The 13,396-nt window shown below is 45.6% G+C and overlaps 5 protein-coding genes across 5 annotated transcripts; 3 read left to right on the top strand and 2 right to left on the bottom strand.

The window, feature by feature from the left end:
• Positions 1 to 544: 544 nt before the first annotated feature.
• Positions 545 to 1,016, bottom strand: B0J16DRAFT_315220 (uncharacterized protein; the record flags this gene model as incomplete). The annotated part of the gene is made up of 2 exons (XM_046125235.1): positions 545 to 879; positions 938 to 1,016. 2 exons carry the CDS (start codon positions 1,014 to 1,016, stop codon positions 545 to 547), a joined length of 414 nt encoding a protein of 137 aa, XP_045990567.1.
• A 1,053-nt stretch (positions 1,017 to 2,069) lies between these two features.
• Positions 2,070 to 5,316, top strand: B0J16DRAFT_379379 (uncharacterized protein; the record flags this gene model as incomplete). Its single annotated transcript, XM_046130995.1, has 6 exons — positions 2,070 to 2,149; positions 2,201 to 2,649; positions 2,697 to 3,011; positions 3,073 to 3,401; positions 3,453 to 3,927; positions 3,980 to 5,316. 6 exons carry the CDS (start codon positions 2,070 to 2,072, stop codon positions 5,314 to 5,316), a joined length of 2,985 nt encoding a protein of 994 aa, XP_045990566.1.
• A 1,747-nt stretch (positions 5,317 to 7,063) lies between these two features.
• B0J16DRAFT_315218 (uncharacterized protein) lies at positions 7,064 to 8,106 on the top strand (the record flags this gene model as incomplete). The annotated part of the gene is made up of 2 exons (XM_046125234.1): positions 7,064 to 7,560; positions 7,617 to 8,106. 2 exons carry the CDS (start codon positions 7,064 to 7,066, stop codon positions 8,104 to 8,106), a joined length of 987 nt encoding a protein of 328 aa, XP_045990565.1.
• An 829-nt stretch (positions 8,107 to 8,935) lies between these two features.
• On the bottom strand, positions 8,936 to 10,844 carry B0J16DRAFT_392776 (general substrate transporter; the record flags this gene model as incomplete). The annotated part of the gene is made up of 4 exons (XM_046132026.1): positions 10,139 to 10,844; positions 9,807 to 10,087; positions 9,638 to 9,757; positions 8,936 to 9,579 (listed from the first exon to the last, which is right to left on the bottom strand). Exons 1-4 carry the CDS (start codon positions 10,711 to 10,713, stop codon positions 8,936 to 8,938), a joined length of 1,620 nt encoding a protein of 539 aa, XP_045990564.1. The 5' UTR covers positions 10,714 to 10,844.
• A 465-nt stretch (positions 10,845 to 11,309) lies between these two features.
• Positions 11,310 to 13,394, top strand: B0J16DRAFT_331380 (glycoside hydrolase superfamily). Its single transcript, XM_046126577.1, has 7 exons — positions 11,310 to 11,383; positions 11,444 to 11,550; positions 11,632 to 11,919; positions 11,976 to 12,286; positions 12,342 to 12,535; positions 12,586 to 12,702; positions 12,753 to 13,394. The coding sequence occupies exons 2-7, from the start codon at positions 11,476 to 11,478 to the stop codon at positions 13,358 to 13,360; spliced, it is 1,593 nt and encodes a 530-aa protein (XP_045990563.1). The 5' UTR covers positions 11,310 to 11,383; positions 11,444 to 11,475; the 3' UTR covers positions 13,361 to 13,394.
• Positions 13,395 to 13,396: the final 2 nt, after the last annotated feature.

Raw genomic sequence — 13,396 nt, 5'->3', positions numbered from 1 at the left:
TTTCGCGACGCAACAGGATTTAAAAATCGCGACTTTTGAATAACTTGGAAAACCCAAAAATGATTTAAATATATATTTTAGCTCGCCGATGGGGACGACGGAGGCAATCGCCGTTGTAAGCCGCGTTGCGGCGAGGATTTGTTACCCATTTTGAACTAATCCTGTCCCTCATTTTTGATGGAATTACAGTGGGTAAGATTGTAGGTCCTCATGCTCTCGCAACTATTTCCCGCTTTTTGGGCACGAAAAACACCTCGTCATCAGAGCTGCACTATCACTTGTAGTCCTCCCGCTCATTCTGGCTGCCACGCTACAGGTAATGCCTCCATCCTGCTTCTCCCAATGCAACCGCTAAGCTTGCAGACGCGGCTCTAATTGCCTCAGGCGATAGCACTCACAAACGCTCACAACCCCTTCAGCTGGGTGATGCCAGTCTCTAGGTCGTCCTATGTACAGCCCCGCGTACTTTGGATTCCGAGGAAAAATTAATGTTCGAAACCAATGCTTCTGATGTCTCTGACATTTAATATCTCTTCAGTGTTATCTATATTTGTTGTTTGGTACGGCGCGTCTTGAGAAGAGTAATGAGACTGTAAATAAAGACACCCAAAAACAGGATCAATATCATGAATCCAAACGCGACGGCACCAGCAGCGGCGCCACCGCGGACCCATACAGCCATGGCAAGGGAGCCAGAAAACCAAAACAAGCTCGTGATACCTTCCAGAACTGTAGGTGCAATGCCGGAAAAAATGCCAACCGCATAGATAGGAGCTGCTGCGACGTATGCAAGGACAAGAATAGACCAAATAGTGTTGAACAGCATGAAATAAACAGATGAAGGTGCTGAACCTGGCCAGTTATCAAGAAGACTAACACCTAGAGAAAGTTTAGCACACATTCTATAAGGAATTTACTTTGTTGGAATTTGGCATACAATACGCTGTTAACCCAAGTTCGATGACGAGGAACAAGGCTAGGACGCCGTGTATGATGGTGTGCATGTCGAGCTCCATGGTGGTGGCAGCAATAGCACTCAAAATGTGGTTACTGGGGCTGAGAGCGTATGTAGTTTATAAAGCACTGAATCGCGAGCTTTTGAAGTACAGGAGAGCAAAAATGTTGATGCATATGGCGAAATGGAGGTGTGTCGAAACAATTGAGGAAAGCAAAAAAGGGGTGATGGAGGGAACGGGACCATGACAAACACGGTCCAATCTTGGCCGGCAGTGCCAAAGCCTAACAAAAGGTTGAGGTTGACTGCGGGACATGTCGTTTAGGTCTCTTTGCTCGATAAAGTTCGCTTAGAAAACCTCGTTTAAGATTTTCGTTCAATGGCGCCGAACTAGGTTTGGCAGTCTTGTTCAACTAAGGGACACTCTCCCGATTCTCGTTTACAACGAATTTAAGTTAATCTCAATTTTAATCATGTACTTGGCATATTGTCGGGACTCGGTTAATATCCGTAGTCTATACGGAGTACAAACTAAGTGCTTTTGACACTTAGGACGTATTTTGCTGGTTTTTAGAATATTCTCAACAAGTTCAAGCGCTCCTGGCAATATATCTTTCTTAGCCATGGTTGGCGGGCTAACTCGCAAATGCAGGAGATCTTTCGTCATCAGGTACATGGCGGTGCGATGAGATAGATTTGTAGATGTACAGTGGGGGAAGCATGAATCCAAACTCAGGTGCCCTCACCCCGCCCCCACTCCCACTCTGCAGACCGTCCTTTGGCCAAATTCACTTACAGCCAAATTCACAGCAGGTCTCCAGTGCCTGAGCTTGGGTAGGTTCGTTGATACGCGTATGAAAAGATCAATATCAGCGACTCCTCGTATGAAACACACAGCCCCATGGTTGTGTGGGACCAGAGACACGCGGCCAGCTAATAGATCTTACTAGCCATCTCCTGGACTTTCTGCATATGGTGACTATTTAAGATACCGCACGACTGCTCACAGGATGATGGATTATAATCATTCGCTATCAGTCTGGGTTCCAAGGTTATCAGCAAGTCATGATTGCCTCTCTCTTATTAAGATTTGTTGTGTTTGCTACGTCAACGCATGCAACCCAATGTCCCAAACTTCTTCCAGGGTTCGACTCACCAGCCGCCATACATCGTCCAAAGTTTAGATATTGGTTTGTATTCTTTCTAATCGTTAGAGCTACAAGTCTAATTAATTGTGCTTACTAGGCTTCCCGATGCCGGCATCGACCACGAAGTTCTCCAGGATGATATCTCCCAAATCAGGAAGATAGGTGGCGGAGGTCTCGAGTTTGTTCCTTACTATAACTATGGTTTCGGCACCCTCGATAATAGCAATTGGGACCTTTACGCGTTTGGCAAGCCTGCCTTTAAGGATGTCCTCCGAACTGCTCTTGAAACATGCAAGGCCCACGACATGATCATGGACTTTGCTCTTGGTGCCAGCCAAGGTCAGGGAGTTCCTGTGGAGCCACTAACTCCAGGTCTAGCCGTGCAGCTCGTCTACGGTAGAACGACTGTCAAGGGGGGTGAGCTATTCCAGGGGGAATTACCTGAGCCCATTGCGACATGGAAGGAGACACCCGGTTTCATGCAGCCACAAGAGCGATTTGGTGGTAATCGCTTAGTTGGTGTCTCGGCTGCCGCCGTCAAGAATGGTACGTTAAGAACTCTGCATTTGAGCTTGAACTGACATGTTAAATAGTAACATACTCTGATGACGGTAATGCCAAGGTCCTGCTGGATGAGGCGTCCTTGGTTGATCTGTCGAAAGAAGCTGTGAATGGCAACCTGACCTGGAACGTGCCATCTGATCACGAGCAGTATACCATATTTGCACATTACGAACAGTACACGAACCAGAGGTCATGCGTTGGAATACCTGGCGATGTAATCTCCAACGGCTCCTGGGTTACCGACCATTTTAGTGCAGCAGGGCCGAAACTTGTAACCGAGTTCTGGGAGCGGAATCTCCTCGATCATGAAATCCGGGACCTTCTCAAGTCTGTTGTACAGCATTGTGAGTTTTCCTACTGTAGGAATGGGAACCAGGCCCGCCGCTAATGCTAACCCAATTATAGCATGGGAAGACAGTATGGAGATCCAAGCAAGCTTGTACTGGACACCCGACTTCATTGATAAATTCACAGATGGTCGTGGTTATAACCCGATCAAGTACCTTCCCTTGATGTTTACTCAATCCAACTCATTTCATGGATATCAGGATCCGTATAACACAACCTTCTATCTGCAAAGCTCCAACAACGGCGATCACAGCAAGTACTTGGAAGATTACCGCATTACCCTAACCGAAGGTTACAAGGAGTATCTTCAGGCTTTGGAATCTTGGGCTCAATCATTAGGCATATCGCATTCCTGCCAGGTTGCTTATAATCTTCCACTTGACCTGGTCAGTATTCTCGTATGGTAATATTATCTCTTACTGACACCTTTCGCGCAGCCCGCTAGTGTTCCTTTAGTCTCTGGCCCAGAGCTGGAGTCGTTGGGATTTACCAGTGTTGATCAAATGCTACAATTCGTGGGGCCGGCACATCTGGGAGGACGAAATGTTATTTCCACTGAGATCGGGGCTGTTCCTACCGGAGGATATAGCCAAACCCTGCCGTCCCTTGTTAACCTGTTTAACGATGCCTTTTCCGCTGGTGTCAATATGATGGTAATACATGGGATGCAACACAGCGGTGATCAACCTAACACGACTTGGCCCGGATATACGCCTTTCCAATATCGATTTACGGAAATATGGGGTTCTAGGCAACCTGCATGGACTTACATGGGTGAAGTCTTGAACTACACCGCCAGGAATCAGGCTGTCCTTCAGACAGGTATCGCGAAGAGGGACCTAGCATTTTACTATTGGAAGGACCCTTGGGCAATCAGCACGATTCAAGATGGTGCACATCTTCGTCGAAGCGGTATGTTGATGAGGACGTATAACCTGGTCATGATTTTACTAACACTTATCAGGTTTCACATACGAATATCTCAGTCCCTCGAACTTGAATATGGAAACCGTGCGAGTTTCCAATGGGGTCCTCGCCCCCTCCGGTCCTGGATATCGAGCACTCATATTCGACCACCAGAAGTTCATCACCCCGGAGGCATCCGAGGTGTTGCTGAAGCTGGCCAAGGAAGGGTTACCCATTGTTTTCATTGGAAGTGTGCCCAACAGCACCGTAGGATCCTCTGGTCAAAGCGTTGTATCTGAAAGAATGGCTTCTCTCAAATCAGCTAATCACTCCAACGTGAAGTTCATTCGACATTACGACGACTTGCTTGGCACGATTGATGAATTGGAAGTCAAACCTCGTGTCTCTGTGGAGTCTTCAGCGCCTTCCGAAGCTGCGAAGAATTTATACACGGTGTGGCGATCTGATCATGCTATCGATTACATCTTCCTCCACAACAAAGGTCCCTCGGCAACATACAACATTTCGATGGAAACCGACGAGAACAAGACACCATATAAGCTAAATGCCTGGACTGGAGCGCAGGAAGCTATTTCAGTATATGGTCGCTCGCCAACCGGAATTACCATCCAAGTCACTCTGCAACCCAACCAAACCACAATAATTGCCCTAGCCACTGAGAAATCTCACGGCCATGCCATTTCGCATTCCGATAATATCGTGCAAGTCTCCTCCAACTCCGCGGCCGAAGTTTCTGTCTTGGTAAACGATTCCCACACAGCATGGCTTGCGCTATCTAACGGCCAGATACGAAATATCCCATCCCTTACTGGAAACACTACCACTATGCCCAAGGAGTTCGAGATTGACCGCTGGAATCTCACAATCGAATCCTGGACCCCAAGTTCCAATATTTCTCAATCCCAATCCGTAAAGGAGATGCTGCATTTTGGCCCTCAAAGTACTCTAGTCCCATGGTCGAAGATTCCGCGAGCACAGAATGTTTCTGGTGTCGGAATTTATACGGCTAACTTCGCTGTCCAGGACTGGTGCCGGACCCCTGGAGATCATATCGCCTTCATCATTCACTTTGGACCTGTTCTCAATACATTGAGAGTATGGATTAATGGCCAGCAACTGCCGGCAGCGGATATCTTTGATGCACAGGTTGATATCTCGGACTATATAAAACCTGGGAACAACTTCATCCGAGTCGAGACGTCATCTACCCTGTTTAACGCAGTGAAAGCGAGGTCTGATATTGTCAAAACATACAACATTGGGCCTCTCGATCCCGAATTATATGACTCCGCAAGCTGGCAGCCGCACGGTCTGATTGGGCCAGTCCGAGTCACGGCCTTACGAAAGATCTCTCTTGATCGCTTGAGAGACTAGGAATTCAGACTAGGATTCTCCAAACAAGAAACCGACCTAGTTATTTAAATTAAGTAAAATAAGGTATTTATTACTTAAGTATTAAGATTTTAGTAATAACTTATTATTTTTTATTAGTAATTTTAAAAGTTTCTTTAGGTAAAGTTTTAAAGTTTACTGAATTTATATATATATTTTAGGTTTTTTAGTTTTATATTATCTTATTGTTTTTTAAGTAATCTTTCTAAATAAATATAAAGTATTCTCTTATAGTTTCTTCCATTAATCACTGATCAGACGGAAGCTGGCTCTGTGCACTAGAAGTTGAAGTTTAGGGTTTTTAGAAACAGTTTATCCCTACGTTTGATCCCCCTCCTTCAGCCTAGAAACAATTTAGAAATTCTCATTCCTGTTTATAGGTCCTTCTGGTTTGACCTTTCGGACAGGCTTCAACCGGCTCATTTGTGGTCCGTCTCTTCTTTCTTATTGAGGAAGATTTGCTTCCGTGGAAGCATTCTCTCTGCTTTACAAGAAAAAGCTCCCAAGTTTTATGCTTTGTTACAGGCTGTTGTCGTGCACCTGAGTGTCGCGTACATGTATGATGAACAACGAGTCATTGATGTGTTCAAGAAGATGCCCTCAAGGGCTTAAACTGACTGGCCCTCTTGAAGAAGCACCACTTAGAGTTTGAGAGTACATACCAATAGTCGCCTATCGATCTATTTCTATTAGCTGTACTACAGTCTTTGCCTGACATTATGTTTGATTCCTTTCAGACCTAATAGACAATTAGATCGTTTTACTATTGATACATGACACGTTTCAGTTTAGCGATCCATACAATAAGGCCCTCTATCTATATGTAGCTATTGGCTTAAAGTACGAAAAGATCAGTTACCATTAGATGAAAATAATACATTAGCCTCACCAGAGGAACGAAAGTGTGCCTGTCTACGAGAAAACAGCAGAGATAACAGGTGGAACAAAAGATAATGAAAACATGCCTAGACTGTATTGCAAAACGCGACAGCGGCCTATGGTTTTGCGCCAGATGGGCAATTCCAGGATCGAGTCCTGAGTAAATAAGACTGACCCTTGAGGGGGAGACTATAGGTATGAAGTCGTAGAGCAGAAGGCCTAGAAGCGCAGCAGCCAAGAAGAGCCTAGTTCCACAAACATATTAAAAGGAATTGCAGTCTACATGGGCCTTCAAGCACATGAAATTTTGGAACAGCGGGTTATCGTCATTGACGTTGGGGAAGTGTGCGCAGTGCGGAACAATACTAATCCGCTATGTTTCCGCTGTTTACTAAACCCCGTCATTACAGTATTATCCTTTAAACAATTAAAACAGATTCGAATTTAATTAAATCAGTCAATCTAAGTCATCTCTATACACGTACTTCCTGCACGGTGTTTTGTACAATAGTAAGCCCTAACCATTATGGGTTCTTGGCTTATTAGCAATGCACGACGAATAACAAGGGTAAAATATATATAAAATCTTCCTCCAATGATAACAAACATGCCGATACTTGAAAGGGAATAACGCACCTCGCAGGACAAGGATTTAAATGCCAAGATAAGTAAAAGTCCCTTCATCATATGATCCTCCCCTTTGATGAGGGATTTGAATTGAAATGCTATTCTAATTTGTATTAACCTTTATAAACTCCGAAGGAACACCTGTTTTTTCCATTTCACTATACCAGCTCGAGTGACCAGAAAGATCCTCGTTCAACTCACAAAGGTCTCGCCGCTAGTCAACATGGTGACCTCAACGGAATTCTTTGGCTATGAATTCTATAACCTTGGGCCATTAACAAGTACCTTCACAGCGCCTGCGTCTTGTGCAACAGTAAATACTGAGCAAGTCCACTTCGTCAACAAAAGTGCCCCATACCTGTACCATACAGGTCAGGTCAACTGCGATCATTGGACTCAGGGCGGCTGCCGGCCGTCCGGCGTCGACATTGACAGTATTATTTCAGACATCCGTCTTACCACTACTGATCCTGGACTTTCGTTATTCTATCACTCCCCTGGCATCGCTTGTCCAGATAGTTGGGACACTGTGGGAGTTATGGCCAAGTCTGACGGCACATTGTCAGTTTCTGGCTTCATGACAAATACGATAAAGGATTTCGACAAATATTCTACCTATTATCCTACATCTCAGTCAGATCAACCACGATTCATGGAATTCACCGAGCTTTGGAATGGTATTCTTAAGCCGTCCGACACGGTAGTATTTTGCGGACCAACGTAAGTTTATAAGAACTTTGGTTTTGATGTGGGATCTTTCTAACAATAGAATACAGCAGTGGCTACGACATCGATGCGGCTGGTCGTTGTATTTCAACAATAGGAAGCTTTTCCGACTATGATTACAAGACTTGGTGCTATGTGGGCATGGCATATGGAGGTAATCTCACAGATGAACTGATTGTTGTTTCCACAGTCTCCGGCATCACACATAAACCTGGCATCCTCTCCTGGGTTCTTGAAGGAGTTAGTTATTCCAGTCTTTTCACAAGGTCTCAAGACATGGCGGGATCCTGGGACACAAATGTAGGCAGAGATTTTGCAGTTGTTACTACGGTCGAGGTACTGCCTATCATCTTCCAGAAGTCGGACTTGGACGCTGCTGCAGCGACTGCAACAATCACCGAAGAGTCGGTAGTTGAGAAGACCAGTGCTGCCACAGATGATGCTGAGAGTACAGGCTTTACGTTTTCTAAGCCAGGACTTATGCCAGTCTTTACTGTCTTCATCAGTATACTTGGCTCTGCTGGATTCTTCTCAATATGAGAATAGTATAATGCCAGATCTTGGTTAGAGTTTCTCTTTTCCAACTTTGACTTCTTGAACTCCTAAACTAGATACAATTCGAGCTTTTAAGGAGCCGGACTGAACGAGATCTACTCTGATGGATATAACCAGCAGGTGTGGTGATCTATACTTCCTTCTTATGACCTACACAGTGGTCTTTATGCATACGCTGTCTCTTTTGTTCCTCACTATTCGTCCCAACAGCATCGCCATAAGCGCCATGGCCTGTCCAAGTAGGGAACCTTTTATCAGATACTTATTGTGAACTCAGGCCGGCGATAGTTCCTCCTGTCTATCTAGGACGACTTGCATAATATTGGCACTGTGATGTACTACTTATGTTTCTTTACAGAATCAAGACAATTGATAAGTATGTTATGTATCTGAATAACGACGCTGACCGCCGATTCAGGGTCTGAGGACTGTGCTTCATTCGTAAGCCGGAACCTTCTGACAATTTATTACTTTAAGTCAATATTTATTCGACACGCTCGAAACCATCGTCGATAGATACAGTTATGAAGAACAGCGTTCAACAGCTACCCAAGGTATTCAGGATATAAATAGTTTTCTTTAGCTTACCTAGTAATAATAGAAATATTAATTATAGATACAGTAAGGTATAGTCTTATACAATAGATTTGTTACTGAAATCAAAACTGTTAATTGACTATAATTCCTTTGTTACTTACAATATATACAGTAACTTATCTGTCCTATTATGAGCGACTGTCCGCCCTGCACTATCAGCTATTTAAGAAAAGTTTGACTATGGGCTCCCGTACAGGCTCACATTACCGTAACGGGATCAGACCTTTCGATCAATGTTCCCCTGTTCGAATGTGGTCGGGATTTCACTGCCAAAGCCCTTTGATTTGTTGATATCCCCAGTAACATCCGCAGCCCCTCCATCAAAGATAACGGCAATTTCTTCCAAGGCTTTGCCTTTAGTCTCAAGGAACCAGCCATATGCGATAAAACTTTCAACGACCAGAACCGCAACATACACAATGTAGTATCTCCATCCAATGTTCTCCAGGCCAACCGGGTTCACATACTGGTTGACAAACACAGCGCATTTTGTCGCGAGTACATAGACTCCCATTCCCTTAGCACGGATCGAGTACGGTAGTACCTCGACCGAGTATGCAACAGGAAGAGGCGAGAATGCCATGCAGTAGAATATTTCGTAGACGAAGATGAGTGCCATAACTGCGACGCCGGCTGACTTGGCTTCTGTCTCGGCAAAACGTGCCGAGGCGATGGTCCATCCTGTGAAGACTAAGAGCATACCGATTGTAGAGATTCGGAAGAGCGGTCGACGGCCGACACGATCGACGAAGAAGGCACTGGTTAGGGCGAGCGCCCAGTTCCAGATGTTGATGAGGCCATTGACGAGAGCTTGAGTTTTCTTATCTGTGATACCGACTGTGTCCATGACTCGGGAGAGATCTGGAGCATATGATTGTTAGCTGCTTCTGCCTTCAATGGTTCTCGTGGTGGGACTTACAGTAAGAGATGAGACCATTGCCAGACCATTGGGACATCAGACCCATACAGACGACGAGGAACATTCGATAGCGGTTACCCTTGGTGCTAACCATAGATTTCCATGTCGTGTTACCGGACACTACGTATTGTCAGCAGTAGTATCACGAATAGTTGGTCATACCACTTACACTTTTCTTGTTCAATAGCCGCACGGATCTCTTCATATTCCAACTCCACTAATTCAGTTCTCTCGCCCTCCCCATGGTATTGTGTAAGGGCCTCAAGAGCCTCTTCGCCTCGGTCGTTCGAGATGAGCCATCTAGGAGACTCAGGAAGGAACCAGATAGTCGAGATTTGTATGATACTGGGGGCCATTTGTAAAAGGGAGGGTATTCTCCATGACCATGTACTTGGAATGACTCGAGTTCCGTATGTAATCCACGCGGCGGCGATTGCACCGAGAAACCAGCTATATACATTCAGTTAAGAGTTAACATATAGCAGGACCAATACTTCTTACCAGGTGTTGCAGATGGCAGTGATCGTGACTCTATCTTTGGGGTGAGAGAGTTCGCTGACCATGCTAGGAGAAGCAGTTGTAGCGAATGAGAGACCGAATCCCAGGATAAACCGACTAATAACGAACATGGCAAAGTTGACACTCTCACACTGAATTATGGCACCTGCAATCATGACAATGCTGCCAACGGTAATACCCCATCGTCTGCCAAATTTATCGGCGACCCATGGGGCAATAGGTGTAGAGCAAATACTTCCAAGCGCCATAATAGCGCTCATGAGCCCGAGCTGAGAGCCTCGAGGGTTGTCGAAGAAGTCATCCCAGTAGGACACAGTCTGCAACGAGTTCATCATACTTCCATCGTATCCAGATGTTGCATACGATACAACACAAGCTGGGAAGAGAAGAAAGTAGAGTCGTCGTCGAGCTGCGGACTTGTACCAGCTGGGAGACTCTTTCGAGAGCTCGGAAATTCGTGACGGTTGGTAGGCTGAGTCTGTGGTTCCCTGCTGGCGAGCATGCTTTGCGAGCAAGTCCTGCTTGGGCGCCGGAAGGCGATTTCGAAGATAGTTCATAGTACAGAAGAAGACCAATGGTGGTGACAAAAAACAATTGATATGGATACAGAAAAGGCAGGATCATCACAGACAGGATATTAGCATATATACATATTTCTGACAAAATGGACACCAGGACCGAGAATCTGGTTTTTCCCTCTAAGGAACGATAGCCTAAAATGAACCTAGTTAGTATAGGCGAGCTTCTATGACAGTCACCCCATGAATTCGATAGCGTTGCAGCCAACTTCGTGCGGGGTTTATCGTAGTTTCTGGGGAACTCCGCAAATCTGGAGAAGTGTCTGTTTGTCGGGTCATGTTACAGAGTATTCCTGGGGTCATCTGTGAAGTCTCTACTGTACAAGGAACTTGTCGAGTGGAGACGTAGTAGTGGAGTGAGCCAATCATTTATGTTCGGGGGAGCTAAAAGCTATCCCCTCATTGTTAGTGATTTGAGCTCCACTTCAACCTGTTAGGGGCAGCTAAAAGCTTCCCCCGAAGACTCATGATTGGACAGAGGATGCTCCAATGGTAGGATGGGGCAGCTAAATCACTCCCCCGAACCGGTCATGTCTTCACCAGTCCCTCATTTATCCTCGGGAAAAACGCGATATCCACAACTCTCTCATCCGGCAATACCATTGGCATGATCATGATATGGCAGGAGCGGAACAGTTTGTGTCATGGGGTATTTAGAAGACGGCCATGCATGTCTGATCTTTGTTTCTTACCATGCACTTGTGTTTAGGTTTCAACCGCTGGTGACGATATTCTAACACCATGACTACCGGGATTCTAAGAACTGACAATGAGCGCATTGTCGATGCGAACGGCGATGCTGTCCTTCTGCGAGGTGTAAGTCACCATTCCTTAACCCAATCACCTTACTCTGGCTGCCAGTTTCGGCAATAACAATGCCTGACTCCGATTTCGCAGACAGCACTAGGCGGGTGGATGCTCATGGAGAATTTTATGAACGGCTTCCCCGGACGAGAACATCAAATCCGAGCAGCCCTTCTGAAAGTCCTTGGTCAAGAGAAATACGAATTCTTTTTCGACAAATTTCTAGAATATTTCTTTACTGAGAAAGATGCCGAGTTTCTTGCTTCACTCAAGTTCAACTGCCTCCGTCTGTGTCTCAACTATAGGCATTTTGAAGATGACATGAATCCCTTCGTCATCAAAGAAGAGGGCTTCAAGCACGTTGATAGAGTTATTAAAATCGTAAGTCATTATGTAGTACCCTCTTCCAAAGTCTGTAGCTAATTTCGCATTACCAGTGTGCCAAATATGGCATTTACACGATTCTCGATCTTCACGCGCTTCCAGGTGGCCAAAACCAAGACTGGCATTGCGACAACCCTACCGGATACGCTGCTTTCTGGGATCACAAGCATTTCCAAGATCGCGCCATCAACCTTTGGGAGCACATCGCACGACGATATAAAGGCAACCCATGGGTCGCTGGCTATAACCCTATGAATGAGCCTGCCGATGTCGAATGGACGCGGCTACTAGCGTTCTATGATCGCATCGTTCCAGCAATCAGGAACATTGATCCTGACCATATTCTCTTTCTAGAGGGCAATACGTAAGGAGTACCATGTCATCCTCGCTACCAGATATTAATGAGCACTTTATTACAGCTTCAGCATGGACTTCACCGGCTTCGATAAAGTCTGGGATAACTCCGTATATGCGATTCACGACTACTGCGGTTTTGGCTTCCCTAATCGGATTGGCCGATACCAGGGTACCGATGAGCAGAAGAGCTACATTAGGAGGATGTACGACAGAAAGATTGAATTCATGAAGAAGCACAACGTGCCAATCTGGAATGGTAAGTCATCTGAGCACAATCATCACTTGCTTTTTGGCTGATCTGTTTAGGTGAATTCGGACCTATCTACGAACGAAAGGAGTACAACTTGAACTGGGAGGTGGAGAACGAGGAACGTTATAACATGCTCGATCGCCAAATGGCTATCTATACTTCGGAAAGCATTGGTAGGTTGTTGAGCTTTGAACTTAGACAACGTTTGCTGATAAACCTCTAGCTTGGTCGATCTGGTCATACAAAGACGTCAACGTCATGGGCATGACCTACGTTTCTCCAGATTCTGCATGGCTCAAGCTTCTTGGCCCAATCATCAAGAAGAAACGCGACCTCGCAGTCGATTCCTGGGCCTATGACGATGCGCACCTCCAAGAAGGTCTCTTCGGTCCCCTCCACCAGTGGTTCGAGGATAACGTCCCAGCTCAATATTCCAAGAAGTACCCTTGGCAATGGCGCATGCACATGCACGTCTTCAGAGGCATTCGTGGAATCACCATGGCCGAGTACATGATCCCTGAGTGGGCCGATTATTTCAAGGACAAGACATTTGAGGAACTGGATGAGCTGGCGGCGAGCTGGAAGTATGAGAATTGCATGCAGAGAGGCAGGCTGAACGAGTTGTTAAAGCTGTATGCCCCTATGAAGGCGGATGATGGATGCTTGAAAGGCAAGGTTATTGAGTCGGAACAGATCTCGACCAGCGATTCAGTTTCGAAAGAGCAGTCTGTGTCGGGAGTAGGCATTTTCGAACTATCACCTGAAGAAAAGGCAAAGGCTGAGATGAAGAAGCAGCAAAGCCAACCTCAAGCAGTACCCGTTGCAGCATAAACTTTCTTAGATAGAATTATTCATATTTATAAAGAC

The sequence above is a fragment of the Fusarium flagelliforme genome, assembly GCF_020744385.1.
Source record: "Fusarium flagelliforme strain FIESC 12 MPI-CAGE-AA-0113 chromosome Unknown B0J16scaffold_1, whole genome shotgun sequence".
Lineage (NCBI taxonomy): Eukaryota > Fungi > Ascomycota > Sordariomycetes > Hypocreales > Nectriaceae > Fusarium > Fusarium flagelliforme.
This window is presented reverse-complemented; position numbering and strand designations above follow the sequence as displayed.

Coding starts and splice junctions, on each gene's coding strand:
- B0J16DRAFT_331380 (XM_046126577.1), top strand. CDS start 11,476: ATGACTACCGGGATTCTAAGAACTGACAATGAGCGCATTGTCGATGCG. Junction 11,551..11,631: donor ATGCTGTCCTTCTGCGAGGT/GTAAGTCACCAT, acceptor CCGATTTCGCAG/ACAGCACTAGGCGGGTGGAT. Junction 11,920..11,975: donor TTGATAGAGTTATTAAAATC/GTAAGTCATTAT, acceptor TCGCATTACCAG/TGTGCCAAATATGGCATTTA.